At 30.7% G+C, this 22750-nt stretch overlaps 2 protein-coding genes across 2 annotated transcripts; one reads left to right on the forward strand and one right to left on the reverse strand.

Annotated features, from left to right (window-relative positions):
- LOC130891657 (ethylmalonyl-CoA decarboxylase-like) lies at window positions 1-1909 on the forward strand. Its single transcript, XM_057796513.1, has 4 exons — window positions 1-271; window positions 320-506; window positions 565-732; window positions 1523-1909. The coding sequence occupies exons 1-4, from the start codon at window positions 127-129 to the stop codon at window positions 1845-1847; spliced, it is 825 nt and encodes a 274-aa protein (XP_057652496.1). The 5' UTR covers window positions 1-126; the 3' UTR covers window positions 1848-1909.
- A 1742-nt stretch (window positions 1910-3651) lies between these two features.
- LOC130891537 (uncharacterized) lies at window positions 3652-20275 on the reverse strand. The gene is made up of 12 exons (XM_057796356.1): window positions 20080-20275; window positions 19755-19898; window positions 19483-19698; window positions 19345-19425; window positions 19154-19267; window positions 11833-12306; window positions 10371-10401; window positions 5024-5217; window positions 4626-4769; window positions 4314-4562; window positions 4146-4226; window positions 3652-3838 (listed from the first exon to the last, which is right to left on the reverse strand). The coding sequence occupies exons 1-12, from the start codon at window positions 20254-20256 to the stop codon at window positions 3704-3706; spliced, it is 2040 nt and encodes a 679-aa protein (XP_057652339.1). The 5' UTR covers window positions 20257-20275; the 3' UTR covers window positions 3652-3703.
- Window positions 20276-22750: the final 2475 nt, after the last annotated feature.

Genomic DNA, 22750 nt, shown 5'->3' on the forward strand with positions numbered 1-22750 from the left:
TGAATATTGATACAATGACCCGAATATCAATTATGCCGATTGAATAATTCATCGTTTCGATTTTAATAGAACAGTTACTGTTTTGAAAACTTAATAAATTGAATGAATTATAAGTAAACGTTATCCATGGATCTAAGTAATGATTTGGAATATATGGAAAAATTTTTATCTCGATACAAAGGAGGAGAAATAACTTTATTAAAAGACCATTGGGACGATGGTATTGCGATGATTTGTATAAATCATCAAGAGAAAAGGAACGCTATTAGTGGTAAGTTCTAAACTTACTTTTAATTTTTATAAAAAGAATTGTACCTAGGAAAAATGTTAACCGATTTAAATAAATGTGTACGAGAATTAGAAAGTTGGGTTGATGGTAAAGCCGTTCTTATATTTAGCAAAGGAGTGAATTTCTGTTCGGGAGGAGATTTAGATTTCGCAAGAAAAGAAAATAATCCAACAGCTGGTTTTTACATGAGTTACTATATGCACGATATTCTGAAAAGGTAAAATATATTGAATATTCGTCGTCAATTATTTTATTATTGTTTACAATGTTTTAAGATTCAGAAAACTACCCCTAGTTAGCGTTACATTAGTACATGGGGTGACGGTAGGAGGAGGAGCTGAAATATCTGTTTTTTCCGATTTTATCTTGCTCGCCGATGATGCTAAATTGGGATTCGTCCATGGGAAAATGGGAATAATGACAGCTTGGGGAGGAGCGACTAGGTAAGTAAATAAAAAAATTACTAAGTTGATTCGTAAATTACATAATTTATCTAAATATTTCTTTTAATTCATTCGAAATCACGTGGTTTGATGAAAATTTCGGACGAACATTAATGTTGATTGGGAATCAGAAATTGATCAAAATTATTAAAAGAGCGTATTCCCGATCTGAAGGAGGAATTTTATAGATAAACTATAGTGACACATAGGGCTGGCCAATTATCAAAAAATATAATTCATAATATAAAATAATCCATCAATCGAATATAATCGATCAATCGGAAATAATCAATTTTCGATTATTCGAAAATCGGAAATAAAGCTTCAAACGATTGTGGTTTGATATTCCTACAAAAAACAAGATAAAGAACGAGTATGTTCCACTAGGAACATACAGAAGACATTATGGTTCGATTCCCAATAAAAACAAACCAAATAATTAACCTACAGAAGAGATATTTGGAAGTAAGATTCTGATATTGAATTATGTTGAAATAATTATTCAGAAAATAAATTTTTTAATCGTTAAATTGATTATTATATTATTTGATTATTTTAACGATTGTACGAGAAATAGTGTGTATATCATAGCCGCGAAACTTTTCAACGACCTCAAGATTATCTTATCGATATTTTTATATTTTCCGATTAATCGATACTTTTCGATTATTTTCGATTTTTTTTTGATTAATCGATTATTTGGCCCACCCCTAGTGACACAAAAGAAAATATCTTCAAACGTTACTATTTTAAGCATACGTAAATATGTTTTTAAAAATTACCTTTTCAGGTTAATTCAAATCGTAGGACAAAGAAAAGCTCTGGAGATTTTGCTATCGTCAAAAATGTACAATCCTGAAGAATGCCTAGAATTAGGCTTCGTTTATAAAATAGTAAAGACGGATAATAGGATGGAAGAGGCACTGGAATTTATAAAAAGTCTGACTACAATCGATAGTTCTATAACTCGATCTTATAAAGCGGTGGCAAACGTTGCGGTTGAGGAAAATTTCAACACGCGTTTGGAATTAGAAAGGAACGAATTTTATCCAAAATGGGGCTCGGATTTAAATAAAGAAGCATTACGAAAGGGAATTAAACACGTCAAAAAATAGAAAATGTATTTATGTATTAATTGGAAAAATATATTCATATAATTAAATATGTATGTTGAAAAGTAGTATCTCACATTAATAATATAATTAATTTAACATATTCTTTTGTTCGTTGACATTTGGGCATTTAATAACTTTGAGAATGCTCGCCGCGTACGTGGGCGAAACGTCACGTATGACTTATTAACCGAAGCCCGAAAAAAAAAAACAGTATAATATAATAATTAGGTATAATGATTATTCAAAGTTATTTTCTTTCTCAATATATCTTTTGTTGGTGTTTTATTTATATTCGACCCATCTATCTTTTTATTTCATGTTTTCAAAAAGTAGGTAATTATAAACTACACTCCCACCATCATAAAAAATCAAAGTTGTAGAACTATGAAGATAAAATATGTTAGGATATTAGCTCTAGTGATTGTTTCAGTGGTATATCCGTACCAAAAAAATTTCTTTTCTTCTGCCAATTTATTCAAAAATCTCCGAACATTCAACGACATAATAATTTAAAAATTAGTGCAGTAAAAATCAATGAACCGTTCCTGTATCTACCTTGATACGTACATAGTATGACATTCAACTTCATACAAAATTAGTAGTAATTCTCTTCAAGTATATAACAAAATATTTTTCATAAAATTATGTCATTTCGTTTTTCTAACTATGTCGCTTTTGTATCAGTTTTACCAAAACATAAAATTCGTTTTAGTGGTCAGTGGATTCATCTATCTTAAAGGAACATATATCAAAAGCATATCTACGATAACTAACGCATTACTTTAGCAACTCTCTACTAGATGGCAATACTAAAAATTTTATGTAATTATTCACGTTCTGCGTAATATGAGATTTTCAATATATGATAATAGATGTTTTATAACTTATGAATGAAAATATTGTTAACTTTTTATCTTTTTCAGTACAATACTGAATTGAATTCGATCTACCAGTCTATCGTATATCATTAAAAGCAAGACGACGAGCAACTTCCTATGGTATGTAACACACAATGCTTTAGCAATTTTCTACTAGATGGCACCACCATATAATTTGATGTGATTTATAATTATTAAGGTTTTGCACAATTTTTAACATGAGAAAAATTATAATAGATTTTTTGCCAATTGAAATATTGTGAAATTTTTATTAATTACGGTACAGTATGAAAAATCCAATTTACTGAACAGTAGAGCCTATATCCTATACCAATATATAATAACAGCAAGTCGTCTTATAGTTAGCTGTTGTCTTTCTGGGATACTGACACAATACTTTGGGCATATTCTACTAGATGGCAACGCAAAAACAAATAAATAAATGGTAGTAGATATTTGGAAATGTATTTTATAACTTGCTAATTGGAAAATATTTTATCTTTCATGGTAAAGGAGCTTTATCTTGAGTGGAATCTAGTGAAAAGTTTAATGACACTGCTTTAGCTTATCAATTACTTCAGATGCAGTGGTGTTTGTTTCTACTGTGAAACAGTTAACGAGAAACATTTTTATATTAAATAAATTGTTTTTGATTGTAAGAGGGAATGCCATAAATAACTAAAGATACTTATTTAGGCAATGTTTCCATATAGAATTAGCAGTAGCAGATACTATCGAATTCCTAAAAATTTATTAATTGTTGAAGATCGTGACTAAAGAGGATCGAGTGAAATCTTTGAAACTAATTTTTAGCTTCGAAAAGAAAACGCTAATAAAATTAGAATTTTTTTTAGCAATATATAAAAAGGAAATTTATTGGGCGGGTGAAAATAATTAATTTAATTAAAAAAAAACAAGTAACAAAATTTATTTATATGTTGTATTTAAAAAAATAACAATTTTTTTGTCCTCTAAATGCTAATTCATGTTTTTCGCGTTTAATGCGATCCCTTCCGGTACAATTTCCTTGGAAGGTGGATCTGGTTTTCTAAAAATTAGTCTGTAAAGTAAACCTCCGACGAATCCAGCTGCTAGAGGTCCGATCCAGTAGATCTGAAATAATAATTGATGACATATAATAAAAAAATACAGTAAATTAAGCACATTAACTTTGTCAACAAGAGCAATAACTAAAGTATACATACAGGATTAATTTAAGAGGATTTCTGGGTCTGGGATTTTTATGTACAAAACGAATCGATGCTATAAATTCGAAATTGAAAGAAAAAAATCATTAAATAAACACAAATACAAGTATTATTACGAATAAAAAGAATGTAACGCGATATAAATTTTTAAATCCGTCGTTTTTCCTAATTATTGTTGGTAAGAAATATTAATATTGTTATTTTATACGCACCCAATGGTTGTTCCAATCACCATTTAATAGAGCAGGGGCGAAACTTCTTGCTGGATTCATGTTAGCTCCAGTGTAAGGACCCTAAAATGTTGTAATGTATTGGAAAAATAACAACTCCTGGAATAAGTGAAATATTGTAAGACTACCTATATATAATATAGATCTTACCCCAGCCATGGCAAGAACTGCTACAGCAAGACCGAATTTGATAGGTACGGAATCATGTTTATCTTTATTTCTTCTATCCCATATTCCGCAACAGAATAGAACCAAAATTAAGCTAAGAAGAAATTCGACGAAAAGTCCTTGTCCGGTAGTTATGTTTGGATGAAGTCCCGGTGAACAGACTCCCGAACCGATCTTTATTCCAGTAATATTATTATATACGTTTCCCACGTTAACTTCGGGTGTTACTACCTATAATACGTTATTGTTAATACGTTGAAATGTTCGTATTTCAAAGTGAAATATTATTTTTACCAACAACAATCCAAATCCTAAAAGGGAACCTATTAATTGCCCTACGAAATAGATTGGTACTTGAATTAATGGTAAGTCTCCTAAGGTAGCTGCCGCAACTGTTACAATTGGATTGATGTGCGCTCCCGAAATGTGTCCAAATACCTAAAAAAATATGAAATATGGTGTTTTATTGAAAAATTAATCAATCAAAATATAAAAAATAAGGATATATCTAATGAAAATAATCCATAAAACTTTCGGGCGGTTCAAAATAGAACCTCATTGTGTCAAAAAACTATTAAATGGAAAAAGAGATGTAAATTCAAAACTTGGAAATCTATATTTTTGGGAATCGTGAGTTTAGGAAAGAAAATTGGATTTGTATCGGTTTAGTTATAGTACGAAAAATGTTTCACCTGAATTGCAACCATCACTGCTAGACCAAATGTGAAAGAAATTTGCTCGTGTGGAATAAAACCTCCTGATGCTAAAGAATTAACACATCCTAAACAACCTAAAAATAAAAGAATTGCTGTACCACCAATTTCGGCAGCACATAAAACAATCCTATCTTTCGTTGACATCTTGTCTGTTAATTGTACGATTTGCCCTGTAAATAGATAGAAAAAACAGTTAATGTTTAACGAAAATGAAGTTGTTTCAATTAGGAAACAGTTTATTAATGTATATTTTCGACTTACTGAAGACGCAATTCCGAAATGAAGAAAAAAAACACTAATTATTATCTGCATAACATACTACATAACACCGAGAAGTGTCTTATATTTTAGACCAAATAATTTAGAAACTTAAACTTTCTTTTCTATCTGAGACGTGCTTATCTCTGTATCAAATATTTTTCATAAATCATAGTGAGTTTGATGGTAATATATGGTCCCTTCATTGTAATATTTAAAAGGGTAAATTATATTTATGAGTCAAGGTCTACAAGCTAGAAACATATATTATTTAAATTTAAATATTTAAATGTTGATAGGTCTTTTGTTTTTTTTTATTTTTTGATATTTATAACAATTATTTAATTATATTCGGAACGTCCTTCAAAACTAGATGCAATTATTGTATAAATACTTTATGTTCAAACGTCATAATTGGCATTAGCAGGAAATACGAGTTTAACCATTTGACCTAAAACAACTACTACTTCAAACTCATCTAAAACGACATATTTTTATTATTTTATTCCGTGGGACGCCGGATGTAAAAATCATTGATAAGCACAATCATCGAATGGATTTGGTCAATGAGAAAATAAAATAATTGAGGTTTCTTCTTGGAAATAATTATTTTGATAATATTGTGAAAGTAATGACGTTATAACACTAGATAGAAACGATGTTTTGTTAAACACAAAGAGCACGACCCTACAGATAAGAAAGATGCAAAGTTTATATTATATAATAATTAACACAATATTTAAATTTATATTTTCTTTAAAAGGTTCTAAATAGAACTGAATTAAACTGTTAAAACATTTGATTTCCATATAATTATTATTTTTTTTAATGTTCGTTTTATTAAAGTGCGTCTCCATTGAACAAACAATGGGGAAACAAGTTTGTCAAATACGTTGATTAAAGTGCAGTTTTAACAAACATTTCTTATTTCAACAAACAATTGTTTGACAAACATTTTCATCAAACATTTTCACCAAACAATTGCGATTCGGCATGAAACATTAGTCAATTAAGTTTTAGTCGAAGAATGGATTATTTGAACCGCCGCCGTCGTATGGCCTGCATTGCGGCAGCTTATATTTCAATTTTACGAGAATGTCAAATATCAAATGGGGATTTTGAATTGTTAATATCGATGATAGGACCAGTGACAAGTAATTAAAATACTAATTTTCGCCAAGCAATCAGCGTTCAAGTTCGTAAGGCTATAAAACTCAGGTTTTTGGCTTCTGATGATTCCTATCATTCGTTGATGTAACAAAGCATTTCAAAAATTGTACCGCAATTGTAAACTGTTCAAAAGCGTACGTAAAGACACCACCAATACCCAAAGAATGGGAGTTAGTTGCCGCGGTCTCCTCTGATATTGGCAGTGTTTCTTGGCAAAAGGACTAGGCTTGAGTGTATTTTTCTATTTTCTATTAGTTAATCTCGGCGACATTATTTACACCTAAATCTTTTGCAATGTCATTTAATGGATCTCTTCTTTTGATTTTGTTTTTATAATCATCATTATTAGTGTCCCACAATAAAGGTTTACTTTCGTAAACGTTAATTAACCTTATCAAATTCTCTTGGCTCCAAAACTCTTTACTCATTTTGCGGAAAAATCACACATACACACACTTTTCCACTGAATATTTTCAATAAAAAAATACAAATAATAATGTTTATATCCAAAAATTACGCCGGAAAACAACTTCAAAATACATTAAAACAAGCCAAATAGGTGGCGGCGAACATTGTTTCTCAAACAAAAAAGTTTGTCGAAATTTTCGACAAATGTTTGTCCATTGTTTGTCCAGTGGGAACGCGGCTTAATGTGATTCATTATTCTACAAAAATGTTTTCGCAGGCGGCGATCGAAAAAAAAAACGCGACAAGGAAAGAGATATAGAAATATTACGTAAACCAGTCAATTCATTATTTTTAATTTCAGTAATACATGAGTACGTTAATTTGAATTAAGTGAATACGAAAAAATCGAACGAAATATGCATTTTTTCAATGCCAACCACTACTCATTACATTTTTATAATAAGGATACCATTAAAAGATTTTTCGTCTGTGTATTTAATTCCTAAGATTATATTAAACTATTTGTTGTTTCTTCATAGGGAAACAATTGAATTTTAAGTAAAAATTAATTTTTTTTTGTATTTCCAAGTCTAATTATGATTAGTTTTAGGTAATTAGTTGTTTAATATTATCATTTAATAACGTGCTAAAAAGTTTGAATTGAACCAGTTAGTTTTTTCATTATGGGAAAAAAAGGACGATTACTGTTCAAGAAGATGTCTAATTGACCAGAAAGAACAATAAAACATGAAAATTAACGTTATCGTTATACATTATATTTTCTTTTTATAAATTGTGGTGTATTTTTATCGTTCAGTTATTTTTACTTACTAGTAAAAAGATCAAACATTTTTTTAAAGATTACACATGTAAATAAACGTAATTGATATTCCTACTAAATAACAGTGAATGACTGTAAATGAGAATTGAACATTTTTATATCCATATGACGTTGGTAAACTGAAATATATTTTTTTTAAACATACAGTGTCCACGTAAGTTGGCGGTATATGGGACATAACTTTTTTATTATTAATTTTACGAAAATAAGTTATTCTTTATAAAAAGTTCTGCATGGTCCAAAACCTAGAATTCAATCATCACATGTTAAATTTTTTCAGTTGTATACGAGGTTTGTCAAAAAATGTGATTTTTGCTCTAGAGTAAAGTACCTTTCTTTTTGACAATATCAAAAATTGTTATCAAGAAAAGATGTTTAGAATTAAAAATAGCTTTCAAATATTCAACATTGTTTATGCCAGTGCATCCTAGAATAATTATGCATTAATGTTTAAACTTAAATTTCCAACGTAACCGCAGTGAATTGTTGAAAAAAATATTTTTTTAATGTAAATAAACAATTTTGAATATTTTAAAGCTACTTTAGAGCAAAAATCACATTTTTTGACAAACCTCGTATACGACTGAAAAAATTTAACATCTGATGATTGAATTTTAAGTTTTGGACCATGCAGAATAAGTTTTTTTCATAAAACCACTAATAAAAACGTTTTTCATATGCCGCCAACTTTCGTGGACTGTATATCTATCGGTAGGAAGTAGATATAACAATATTTTTTTAGGATATCGCTTCATAATTTCGATACGAGTCAAGGTTATAAGAAAAAAGAGTGAAAATGAATAAATTACACGAAAATTATGCAGCAGTACGTTCAAATTGATTTGTACCGCATATTAACTTTTGGAATTCTCTAATAACTTAATTGAACTAGATGCAACTATAGAGGAAATTAAAAAAAAACTGATTATTTCCTGTTCATAACCCAAAACAGTAAGCAAAGCGCAATTATTTGAATATCTGTGACCAGGTGGGTCGAATCTGAAGAGTTTAAAGACGCGAAGAATCGATTGTTGTTGGTTGTATGAAGTAAAACGTCGGATATAGTAGAATTCAAACAATTGTTAAAAGTGATATTTTAAAAACGAAAGAATAATATTTTTCACTCACTTGCTTCAATATTTAAATACTCCAATTATTCATATAAAAAATTAACAGCACAATTTTTTTCTCGACGTCAAAACATTTTATACACAATCTACCGTATGGTGGCTGTGTATTTACTGGATATCAATATTATCAACGCTTTGAAGGATTTCGTTTAGCTAATAGCTATATCTTTCTGATAATCCTATTTGTTGTAAAACACTTTTAAAAAGGTGAATGATACTGAATATAAACATATCTCATCGTTTCCAATAACAATATTCAATTCAAATTAATAAAACTACTGATTCCGTTTTTTTTTTTGTACTGATTGGTGTAAATTGATTTGAAGATAGAAAGGATGTTCCGCTATTATATCAAACAGAAAAGAAAAAACGAAAATATTTATTAAAAATGAAACTGCGCAATAAAAATTTTATGAATACTACCGATTTTAAATAATTAAGGATTAATGTTTATAAATTAGTGAAGGGGTTATTATTGTATTAGGTTTTGGAAAATTTATTTTATTAAGGGTAGCTAGAGTTATAAAATTCATAAATTTAAATAATTCAATAAGTTAAAAATACCTCATATATTATTACAACATCGATTACATACTATTTATGAAACACTACATAAAATTGATTAAATTATGTTTTACGTGACTGAGTTTTAGTAGTTTAAAATATCGAACTTTGTTGTTAACGTGTAATTAAAGTGTTGAAAATTTCGTAATTTGTAATATTGCTAAAAATCGTTAATAAAAATCGGTTATTAGTTAAAATATGCCTCTTCCAAAATTTGCATCTATGGAAACAATTTTCTATATTAGAGAAAGGGTTTTTAATAAATAATTATTAACTACCTTTAACCATAATGTCGATAAATCCTTATAATATTCAAAAAGAAGGAAAAATGTGAAACAGCACTATCACCACCACTATACTACCGTGTTAATTCCTTTCGTTATTACAATTAAGAACAGCGCGGGTATCGCAGAGAACGCGGCTCTCTTTCAAATAACCCTGATAAGTCAATTTTCAAATTTATACGCGTTTCTTCAATACCTAATCGGGATGTTGTTATTACTGTAAAAAATCTTTTTAATTTAACAAATATGAATCTTTGAGAGAACGATACAGGTTTAAAACTTATTAAACCCGCGATATCACGATCTCTAATAGCTGTGAATAAATTCGACGGTTGTGTTGATCATAGGAAATCGTTAATTAATGTTCTATGTCCTAGAATTAGAAACTAGCGACTCGAAAAATTTAGTAAAATCATAATGGAATGAAATAAAAAAATCGAGATGTGGGTCTGAAAGTTCTACTTTTACCAAACAAGTTTTTAACATCATATCTTCTATCAAATTATGTTAAAACTATAAATATTCTTTACTCACGCATAAATTAATTTCACAAATTACGGTCATTTAATTATTATTTATTTTTCGTTACATATCGAATACACAAGTTTAAAAATCGCGCGAAAATCGAAATATGTATATAGACATACCTATATAACCAAAAAACTAACCTAATTGCCAACTATTTCTGGATATTTTTTGCTCGAAACTTTATTTTTGATATATTTAGGTACTGCAAAATTCGATTGTTATGTATATTAGATCGAATTTGAACTTTGACATTTAAACTTCCAATATATTCAAGGTTTGAACATTTTACCTATATATGATACGTCGGTATGTAAATTATTCATAATTTAAATAACAAATTTTAATCGATTGTTGCTGACAATAATAATAGAACTCTTATTATAGGGCAAACGATGCAACTAATTCAAATTAGTTATCAAACTTTGATTAAGAAACCATTCTATAACTCAATTTTTCCCTTAAACCATTTGACAAATGCTGGGACAAAAAAAATATTAAACTATCGTAACTTTCTGAGAATTTTGAGTTACAGCACATGGCAAAGAAAATGTTTTTTGTCAACATCTGTTTGCCGGTTTTTAAACCTTGTTGAAAATATTCCCGAATTGTAATAACAATAGCTAAAAGATAAGACGTCATAAAATATTTATAAGGGTTCCTGTGAATTCAAATTGTTCAGCTATTATAAACATTTTTGGACCTAAAAAGATAATAAATATGCAATAAAATTCAGCGGTTCTTTAAACAGAAATAAAATAATCAGGAAAGGTTCGATTGGAATGTGGAAGTTTATTAAAATAATCCAAAATATATTTCAAATGAACATTATTTTTTATTAATGGTAACGTTATTAATACACAATAAATTTATATTTATTTACTTACATAATAATTATTAATAGTTACATTACAATTGTTAAAATTCATGCCAGGGATAACTTTGTCAGTCATCTTTGTCTGATTGAAAATCATGGGAATTGGATTAGCACTAGAGCTAGTACAAGGTTTTTCTTTGTAATTAGAGCTAGTATATTGTTAATTTCGTTTTAAATCTGATTTCCTCTTTTTATTTTATTGGTTTGTTGTCATTTATATAACCTTCGGCAACTGTGGTTGATTTCCATCCCCCTAACTGTTTTACTGCTGTAATTTCACCTCCTGCGCTAACGCAAATGGTTGCAGATGATCTTCAGAACGAACATCCTGTGTACAATTCGGAATTTTTTAATTTTAAAAACATAGCAATGTGCTTTCCCATAGAAGATAATTTGTTAATGCCTACTCTTTGAATAGTACATTTGCCATTTTGATAATTTAAAAATAATGATGGGCATTTAGCATGAAATGGGCGAAGATTTATATATATACTTTTTGGAAATATCGTAAAATTCACCTGACACAGTAAATCATCTAAGAATCTTTGTTTTTGTTAAAGGTATTTTCACTATAAGAGCTCTATTGTAATCTTCTATATCTTCAGTTTCTATAGAATATAATTCATTAGATCAGCACGCTCCCATTAGTCCCATGATTAAGGTTGCCTAAAAATAATTTGATTTAATTGGAAAGTTCTAAGCTGAAAATTACGTTATTGTAAGAATACCTTTGTCATTAGATAGGTATGATTTGGCGCTTCTTTAATAAATTTACTGATTTCTTCGGGCGTAAAAGTTTTAGATTTTTTCGGTTGATTGCCCTCGGTCTGACGTTTTAAAAATGCCTCTAACTCCATATAAGTCTCTAGGTGGATACTATGGTAAATATTCAATGTACTTTTCAGCATAGAATAATATGCCCACAATGATGATAACTTGTATTTTTTAGCAAGTTTAACAAAATACACAAGAATAACATTTTCAGAAAAAGACGATGTTTTTTGTGCCAGTTGCCAATCCATAAAACTTTTGTACACCGTATCATATTTACCTTTTGACTTGTTAGGTAGGAGATTTTTTTCTGTAGCGCTAGCTGCTAATTTTAAAATGTCTAAATCTGATTCACTATTAGACATTTCTCTAATTATACCAGAGATAAGAATGTTCACAACAAATAACTCACAAACTGACTGACAGTATATCTACAAATACAATGACAAGTAAATTCACATTATTCCATCGAACTATATATATATATATATATATATATATATATATATATATATATATATATATATATATATATATATATATAAGAGTTTTCTAATAAGAGGTGTTATTTTGAACAGCCCGCTATTTCGGTAAATGTCACTTTTGAAGCTGTCATTTTTTGACATTTGACAAGTAGAAACTACGCCATTAATGAAAATGGAACGATACACGCTTCAACAACGCATTGAAATTATTAAAATTCACTATAAAAATGGTAAAAGTTTGTCAGAGACGGTTCGTAAAACTAAAACATTTTTGGGTCGACGTGAAGCACCTTCTCGGACCGCAATACAGAAATTGGTCGAAATATTTGAGCTGTTGGGACAAGTTAGTGATGTGAAGAATAAAACCCGTGTACGTCGCTAAAGAACAACTGAGAATATTGCTGCTGTAGCCCAAAGTGTTGAAGAAAACCCAGGTTTATCCATTCTTCGTCGTTCTTTGGAATTAGCCATTCCACAAACGTCATTACACCGTATTTTCCATAAAGACTTGGGTCTTAAGGTCTATAAAGTTCAGTTAACACAAGAACTCAAGCCGCCGATCATCAACAACGTCGTGTCTTTGCTGATTGGGTCTTTGAAATGCATGAAAATGATCCGGAATTTCATCGAAAAATCATCTTAACTGATGAGAAAATCCTCTCCATCCTCAACGCGTGACTGTTTGGTGCGGTTTATGGTCGGTCTGGCGGTGTCATTGGACCTTACTTTTTCGAAAATGAGGCTGGAGCAAAAGTTGCGGAGAATGGATTGCGCTATCGAGAGACGATTAATGATTTTTTTATGGCCGGAATTGGATGGTATTGATTTGGACAACGTTTACTTCCAACAAGACGGCGCTACGTGCCATACAAGCAACGAAACCATCGATCTTTTACGGGAAAAATTTCCGGACCGTGTTATCTCTCGAAGAGGTGATCACAATTGGCCACCGAGATCTTGTGATTTAACACCTTGCGACTTTTTCTTTTGGGGCCAACAAAGAAAGATAAGGTCTACGCCAACAGTCCAGCATCAATTCAAGACCTCAAAGATGGAATTCGTGAGGCCGCTTTGCAATTTGGTTACGGAAAATTTCATGAAAAGGATATGGTTCTGTAAGCGCAGTCGTGGCGGCCATTTGGCTGATATTGTGTTCCATTATTAACGGCATAACTTCCTCTTTATAATGAAATAAACATCCGATCATTTATCTCAAAAAATGGCATTTTTCTTTGAATATCAAAATAACACCTATAATTGGAAAACCCGCTATATAGACCATCATAAAACGCTTTTAAAAATATTTTCAATATTCCTAAACATCACGTATCTACCGATCGCATCTGATTGCAAGATGTTTTTCTATTTTAGTTACTCTCTGTATCATAATTTACCTATTAAGGGTAAAGATGAAAACACCAACATTATTATACGAGTCCAAAATTAATAAAAATAGTTTGAAATGAAGAGATTATTGATTTCACTCATAAATTATACTAGATAGTTAGTACATTATCCTAAAAGTGCAAATCTTTGGGACATACTATCTAAACGTTGTTGTTTTGAAATAACACTTGTTTTAATTTATATAATACTCAATAATGTTGTCATATTTAAGGTAGAGGATTGAAAAAAAATCGTTAAGTCCCCGATATTCAAAAGATCGTTCAAGGTTTTGTACGTATTTTATCGGTTCACTCTGTATATTGCATCAACACTAAATAATTTGTTGGACTAGGTCCAAATTTCTGTTGATATCGCGAACGTTAAAATATTCCGATGCATATTTTGAAAATGTAAATTTTCGATCAACTTACTTAAAAATTATTATCATCGTTAAATTCTTCTGTTATTCCCGATTATTCTTCTAATAAATCCTTCTTTTTTAATTTGTTAAGGTTTACACCTTTTAAAGTCTAATAATTTTCATACAGTTTCAAAATATTAATGGTGATAATTCATGTTCAATTCTTAATAATGTTTGTGGTATACAAAGGAATTTTTTAATATGTTCAGTGTATTTGTTATTTTATTACGTATCTGCTATGCTAGTAACCTTTGCCTTTATGAAAACTACTAGTTATCTTTATGTAAGGAGATATTAAACAATTACGAAATTAGCAAGTATTTCTTTTGTCGAGTTTTTATTAAGAAACGATGAACAGCTGCAATAATTTATTTCTAGAAACAAGAGTATATTCTAGGAACGTGTAGGTACAGAAAGGAAAAGTGGGAATATTATTTATAGTAATACGTAGTATTTGTTTTCAATTGATTAAATATCTAATAAGAATCAGTAGTAGACGTTTTAAAATTTAATTTATCTAGTAGATTAATAAATAAGTCATAAATGAAAACATTGTAACCGGTAATAATAATATGATAGTTTTTATTTTTATTTCGTAAAATTTAGGATATTTTGTGGTAAATGGTAATCAAGCGTTTCATCAAAAACGCACATAAAAGAATTAATAGTTTTTTAATTTTGTCTGCAACAGCTATTATCTCGTTAAAACATATCTCCGTATCATCGTTTGAATACAATATTGAACAATATCCATGACCTATGATACGGTTCAATAAATAATTTAAACAAAAAGTTATCAATACGGTCGTACATCATTTATTTGAAGTAAAACAACAAAAATTACAAATAATGGTTTTCTTCTTGGTAAGTGATGGGTAATTTCCAGAGAAAAAATTGATAGCAGGAATATTAAAGTTATACACAAAAGACATGCCATAAAAAATTTTATTTTATATATTTATATATATATATATATATATATATATATATATATTTATATATATATATATATATATATATATATATATATATATATATAATAAAATTTATATATAAATTTTATTATAGTTAAAAAACTATAATAGTAGTAAATTAACGCACGAAACTAAAGTAATTGAATTTAAAGCGTTTGTAAATTGTTTTAAATTTGAAAAAGATCCGCAAATATCTGTGGTTAGTATAATTTTAATAAATGAAGGGCACAAGGGAAAAACGACGACAGTCCATCCGGACGAATTTGGAGAATATCGACAAAAAAAATCGCAAGAAATATGTTTGGTAAATAATGTGTTTATTATTACAAAAAATGAAAAAAAAATAAATATTAATTCAAAACTAGTAACGTAACAAAAAAAAGTTTTATCCTGGACTCATGCCACTTTTCCACAGCATCAAACTAATCTGTTGGTGGGTCATCCGCAAATTCGTCATCGCTCTGTTCTTGAGGTTGCTCAGCAAATGGTAATTGTTGATAAAACAACGTGGCTTCTGCTCTTTCAAGGAATGATGTCAGATCTTGCAAATCCTTCCATTTGGGCATTTTAATAGGGTTTCCTTCTTGTTCCTTTCTTATGCTCTTCTTAAGCGGCTTTTGGTCGAACTTAGAATTACTATATAGGCCCATATAACCGGATTTGTGGAAAACTAAGCGGGAATTCTCATGAGAAAACTTCAGCATTTTGAAAATCAAAATTTTTGCCACAATCAATGACCTCAAATGGTGCAGGTTTCACACGGCAATTTCTTAATTCGTCTCTCCAATCATCTGATACCTCAGTGTAAGCTTTTTGCTTTACTTGACTCATGTCTCGATCGCACTCGGGTTATGAATGCCATCTGATCGGAAATATTACTTTCACAATATCAAAACGGTTTTTTTTGGTAACCAAGTAATGCAGGAATCGAATAACCGTAAAGTTTTTATTTTGTCCTGAGCACGAATCACAAAAAATTGCTAGTTCTTTCTTACTTCCATGGACAGGATTTTATAAAAGAAGTGATACAGCATGGAACAGACTTCGTCAGCTGCTTTCTTAGCAACAGATTCATCGTAGGGGGTAAAATACAGATCTTGAATTTGACAAAATATGAATATTGAAACTAATGAAAGTTAGTTAACGTTTATAGTAAACATCATTGGTAGTGATGTTTGGGTATGGCAAATTTTTTTGGTAATCCATGGTGATACTTTCCATAGAAACTTTGCAGCACGTTTACGGTAATTTCGCTTTAGATTATAAAATTGCTGACTTTTTCTTAGATTTTTTTTTCGCCAAATCATTGCTTGCAATCTTCCTCGTTTTATCATTCGGGATGGAATTCAATTTTAGAGTAATTGAAGATATGTCGGCTTTCAAAGTATCACACGTACTGCACGTGCTTTTGCGTGGATAGCTAAACGATATATTAAAGTTGCTTTCAAAAGTTTCTCGAAAAGTTTCGTAGGAAACTTTATCATCAGTGTTGCGATCAGAATACATTTTGTGTAGTTTGTCTATATTTAGATCTTCGGGCAGATTAATTTTTTTGGAGTCTGACAAGGAATAATGAGATTTTCGCCCTTTAAGACTCCTAATGAGCTCAATCGCTTTCTGTTTTGTGTTCTCTGAAAGTCTGTGAGGTCGTGTGTTGTGTTTTCCACTCATATCGACAGGTGCTTTCCCAGTTAAAAGCTTACGTATCTAGCTCGACGTCCTGTGTAAAGTTAAAAAAGCCTCCATATATACTGGAAGATCACGAGTTATTCCATCTTCAATCAGTCGGACACTAAATGAGGCATTATTAAGCCTTGATTCATCTTCATTTTTCCGAGAACGCCTACGCATGACAGGAAGAACAGTGATGAGACCACCAAGGTAAGAGTTTTGTTTGTCTGTCAGTGTTACCAAAAAAAATAGCTAATTAGATCAGTAAGGTTGTTTGTTATTGTTACTTATCTCGTTAAATTTCCGGAGGATTCTACGGCGTTAAGGTTCAGGAACAACAGTAAAACAGCGAAAACGTTTACATAAACAGTCAAATCCAAGTTGTTGGGTAGAGGCACGCAAAATTTTCGTTACATCTCGCCCTCTATGTGTTTTTTTGCTTTTCTTCGTTTCTCTGTTTGATGGACCGGCTTCATTTTCACTTGACACTGAATATAGTCACTATCCATTGTGTACAAAACTGTGAATACTATACCAAATAAAGTGGCCTAGCTAATAATATTGCAAAATGTACGCATTTAATGCAAAAACACATGCAAACTAACGGCTGATTGATGCCGTTTTTCAATACACACTCGGACTCATGTCATTCTTCCCAAGTATAGCATATGTCTTAGCTGTTCTTTTGTGGACTCAAGCGGTTTTTACCATTTAACGATTTCATTATCTGATAGTAACGATAAAATGGCATAGAGTTTCGTATAAAAATGAACTACTGCCGTTTTTCCTCTTCAAATATTTTTATACAATTCACCATAGTCTAATAATATAGTTGTACGACACTATTAGGTCAAAAAATTTTGATTTATCATAATCACAAGATAGGCATTCAACATTCAATCGTGGGGTAACCGGTTCTATGTTATTTATATTAATGAATATGTAAAACTAACAACCAGATCAGAAATATCTATGGCGTAATAAATGTTTAGTTTAACATATTTCTATTTGTTATAATTATATGAATGACATATTCACAAGCTTTTTAAATGTATAGAATGGGCAAAAAAAAACAACAATCAAAATTTTCGCTTAGTTCGCGTCTGAACCTGCACTTGTAGGTATATGCAAATACATAATACTCCATTCGATATGAATCAAGATCAAGAATCAAGAGCGCAGACAATTTGTGTTAAATTATCCATTCAAATATACTTAGCCATAAATTTATATATGAATACTACGCTTATAGAATTTGTATTGATTTTTTTATGTAAATAATCCGCGTATTATCGATTCGTTGGCAAAATTATAATTAGTTGTGACCTTAGTATATTCTCATTTTCATGAATGTTGATATGCAGTTTGTTATGCGGGTTTTTAATAAATTTTTTTGTAAATTTTTTTCAAAATAATAGCTAGATTGGTAAGTGATTGGAAATGATGTGATAGGCAATAATCAATATTAATGTCCCGAGTGCATGTCAAATTGTCGATAATTTAAATTTCTCGAGTGCGCGAATGCGCACAAGAGGAAATTATGAGACAATTTGACATGCACGAGAGGGCATTTTGGCAGACTATTTCCTGAGAAAAATTTAATTTAAAATAAACTTAATTCTGTGTTTAAAATTTGTTATTCTTTAAATTATACCGTAGTTGACGATCATCATATTGGCATTGAATTGGTATCTACGGTAACTTATTGACAACAGTTTTGTTCGTGAAAAAATATTTCAAAATGAGTTTACATCCTAGACGAAAATTTGGCATTAGTGCAAATTATCGATAATTTGCACTAGTGCAGTATTATCGCTGAAATTTGATCGTTGCTAGGTAAACATAAAATATTACAGCTTTTTGGTTGGCTTAAATTTTTCGAAGGAAATAGTCGATGGTAATCAAAAATTATTTTAGAAACTTTCCTCATATATAATATTTTTAAAGAAAAGGCGTTTTTTGTAATTTAATTTTTAAATTCACATTATTTAACGATATTGTCAGTGATGTATATAACTTCCAGATACGTTTTCCATGTAAACATTTCACAATGTGCGGTGGTTATTTCTATCTGACCTTTGTTCCTGTCACCAGCCCAAAAACTATTACAGATCATACATACAGATATACTTTTGGCATAACAAAAATCTATTTTTATTGTTTTATTCTTAGCTGTTTTCGAAAATATAAAGAAATATTTTTTTATCTATTCATTCAAATCTTCATACGATGAAACTGAAATTATTGAACCACAAGACGTTAATGATTAATTACTATTTTTATTAAACACTTTAAACGTTCTACGATTCAAAATAAAAGTTTTCTCAAAATTCGAAATCTAAGTTGTGACCGATGATTTAGAAAATGTATCACATCTTTTCATCTTTTTTCCAAAAATGATTTTGTAAAATAGGGCACCGATGAAAGCAGCTAAAATAGGACCCAACCAATAAACCTACAATAAACAATTTCTTTTAACGTCCTAAAGACATGATTATTTCACTAAAAATTTTGTAATTCGAAATGATTTACCCAATGGTGATCCCAAGTTCCATTTAACAAAGCTGGACCAAAGCTTCGAGCCGGATTTATATTAGCGCCGCTAAATTGGCTCTACAAATTAAGTTTAAGTCGAATATTTATAATTTTTTAAAATCACATTTCACCTACCCCTGCCATGGCAAGTGCCGTTACTGTAAAACCCAAACGTAAAGGTAACGAATCTTGGTTTGTCACATTTTCCTGGTCCCATATAGCGCAACAGACCCATATCAGGATGAGAGTAAGGAGAAATTCTGTTAAAAAAACTTGTGATATAGAGAGGTTTTTATCAGCAGTTGGTGAACACAGTCTTTCGTAATTCATTGGATAATTTGCTAAGGTCGCCTTAAAATAACATCTTCATGTAATATATTCATTTTTTATTTGAAAATGTTATCTACCTTGACTAATCCATATCCTGATATGGCGCCCAGAATTTGACCGAAAAAGTAAATAGGAACATTAATTATCGGGATGTTTCCAAAAATTGTTGCGGCCACAGTTACAGCAGGATTAACATGAGCTCCGGAAATGTGGCCGAAAATCTGCAAAAAAGAAATAAGTAATTATTTCTTGTTTGTTGGATAGGATCAACAATAACAAACAAGGATATTTCAGTAGAGTACTAAAACTGGTTGCATACTCATTTTCAATCAAAATAAAGTTAAAATTTAAGTCAATTTGAATGAGAAATACAAAACTTTAGTCTTTGAAAATTCTCCTTACTTGTACTACTATCATGATCGCTAATCCGAAAGTGAAAGAGATTTGCTCAGCGCTGGTACTCGTACATCCTAAACATCCCACGAATACGAAACATGCAGTAGCACAAAATTCGCTAAGGCACAAAATTATTCTTTCGTAGATTGACGTGTCGCATATTTTGACTAATCTAAATAGCATATTGTTTAATTTGAGTGAAAAAGATTGAAAATCATTTCGTTTTATATAGTAGTAGATTAATCTAATTAGTTTATAGCATATAATTGATAAGAGTACAGTCGAAAACGCGAGTGGAGCCTCCATAATGTTTGATCTGTATCATGGTTTAGTTGTGACAATTTGTCGCTTCTTGGCTATGAAAACTTACTTGTTTCGTATTTATGAAATCTAGCAGCGCTATTCCAATTAAAAACTATTCAACTATCGATCCCAAATAAACTTTTGATCAAACCTGTAACAATTTTTTGTAGAAACGGCTTTGAAAAAAAACTGACGAGTGTTACAACTTACCCCGTGATTGGAGCTAGTTGTAACAGGCTTGGGGAAAATTTTAACATTAGGAATTGAAAACCAGTTTTATATTTTATAAAGATTTATTTGGCATATTTAACATAAGAAACTTTACAAACGCTAAAACAGGCTTAGACACTTTAAGTAAAATTTTTTATCTAAAAGAAAATATTCAAAAATAAAAAAAAATTGTAACATGTTCTTTATTTACTTAACCCTTTTGCTCCCAATTGTTTTTTGTGAGTAATTATGGTACACAACAGCTAATGGGCTATTCTGTTTCTTTTCTTTTTTTCGAATTTAGGCATGTTTCTGCGATTGCCAATCACTGTGCCAACACAAGCAAATGGAGAGTTGTTTATTAGTTTCGTCGACGTGAAAAAACGATCAAAACATAAACTAATTTCTGGATCTCTTATTGAAGACGAAAGCTTCGTGACGACTGATTCTCCAAGAGTGGATTCGGTATCTCTGTTGGGATCCTTTCCACAATAAATATTGAAATCATATGTGTAGCCTGTTTTGGAATCACAGTGTTCCCATGTTTTTATTCCTCGCTTTCTAGATTTCAAAGGGAGGTACTATTTCGAAGAACTCCTGCCCTTGAACTTAGCCAAGGCCTCATCAATAGTTTGGAAAGTGCTCTCACTGCTTGCTTTTTGAAATCTTTCTTTCAAACAATCATCCACTGGTTCAATGTAGTATAGTTTAGTCGCGCACTCGTTTTTTTTTCAGGATGGTTGAAGTACATATTCAAGGACAAAAATTGGAACCTACTTCTGGATATGGCCTGTTTGATTGCACTGTTTACCATTGAAGAATTAGTAGATCAATAATGTTGGAATATGTTGGAACCCTATTGTATATAATAATTATCTCGTGCTGATCGGTTAGAACAGCCTTTTGATTTTTATCTTTATTGAGTATATTCAATCTTTCATTGGTTTGTTGTGCAATCCATAAAAAAAGACTTCTTGGAAACATCTTGAGAAATACATCAAGCTCAGTTGATCCGCTGTTCAGATCAGCCAGAATGCTGCATGGTTTAGCACTAGGGACATTCTATCTTGGAGGGTCTTCCAAGAAACAAGTGGGTAGGCAGTTTGTACCTCATTGTCTGAGCTAATATTCTCTAGTTCTTCATTGTTTTCGATTCTCCTCCTGAATTCTCAGCAGAAGAACCAGATGATTGGCTCCTGGAAATTCTGTAGACACATCCGACTCCTAATTATCTTCTGACTCGTCAGGCTCAAATTCTGAACTCTTCATAAGGGTCCTTAATATCAGACAAATGTTCAACCATATACTGTAATTCAGCCTGACTCAGTTTTCTTTTTCTGCAAAAAATAAACTCCCAAAAAACATGACCAATGGGACGTATATGTCCCAAAACAAAATTAGCGTTTTCTTGTGACCAACTGAATGGAGTTTTGCAGCTAACAGGTGGCGATTATATTTCTGGATATACTATATTTCTTACCTGGATTCACTTTAGCACGTCTCAATTTCCCCCTAGTAATTTTTGAATATATGGCGGGACGTATATGACCCATTGGGAGTGAAACTTATACTTTCAAGTTTTATTCTTAATCTAATATGACAATAATCAAATATTTTCAAAAACATGGTATTTCTTAAACTATATAGGAACTTTAGGCTCACAGCCAAGCCAGTAACAAAATATCAATTTCTTAAATAATCAGTCTTTTGATTGACGTAGGTAAAATATGCAATGAGATCTTATTTCCTGTTGCACATTTCACATGTGCCCACATCTTATTTATAATTCATTGTATCCACTCCTCGTTTGAATTTTCATAAGTTTCCCCACAAGCTAAGAAAAACCATTCCTCGGGTTCAGATTCCGAATCAGAATTTAAAACTTTCTTTTTTACTTTTTCTATTCCTTGTCTTTTAGCTATTTTTATCTCATCTGTTTCCTCTCGATCTCCAACCGGTAGGAAAAGATCTAATCCGAGTGGTCCTTCGCCTTCTCAATAGCTGTCCCTGATGTATAACTCTACATTTGCTTATGAAATGCAGAGTTACCGTGTCGGGGGGCGTCCTCTTGTGGATTACTTCGGTGAAACCGAATGGGCGATGAGTGTTGCTATAAGTGTCTGCATGTTCTGCAGCACACTCGGTAGCTCGGGCGTTCCTTCTC

This window comes from Diorhabda carinulata, chromosome 3, assembly GCF_026250575.1.
Source record: "Diorhabda carinulata isolate Delta chromosome 3, icDioCari1.1, whole genome shotgun sequence".
Lineage (NCBI taxonomy): Eukaryota > Metazoa > Arthropoda > Insecta > Coleoptera > Chrysomelidae > Diorhabda > Diorhabda carinulata.

Coding starts and splice junctions, on each gene's coding strand:
- LOC130891537 (XM_057796356.1), bottom strand. CDS start 20,256: ATGCTATTTAGATTAGTCAAAATATGCGACACGTCAATCTACGAAAGA. Junction 19,899..20,079: donor CGATCATGATAGTAGTACAA/GTAAGGAGAATT, acceptor TCTTTTTTGCAG/ATTTTCGGCCACATTTCCGG. Junction 10,402..11,832: donor ATACCTATCTAATGACAAAG/GTATTCTTACAA, acceptor TAAAGTTTCGAG/CAAAAAATATCCAGAAATAG.
- LOC130891657 (XM_057796513.1), top strand. CDS start 127: ATGGATCTAAGTAATGATTTGGAATATATGGAAAAATTTTTATCTCGA. Junction 272..319: donor GAAAAGGAACGCTATTAGTG/GTAAGTTCTAAA, acceptor AATTGTACCTAG/GAAAAATGTTAACCGATTTA. Junction 507..564: donor ATGCACGATATTCTGAAAAG/GTAAAATATATT, acceptor CAATGTTTTAAG/ATTCAGAAAACTACCCCTAG.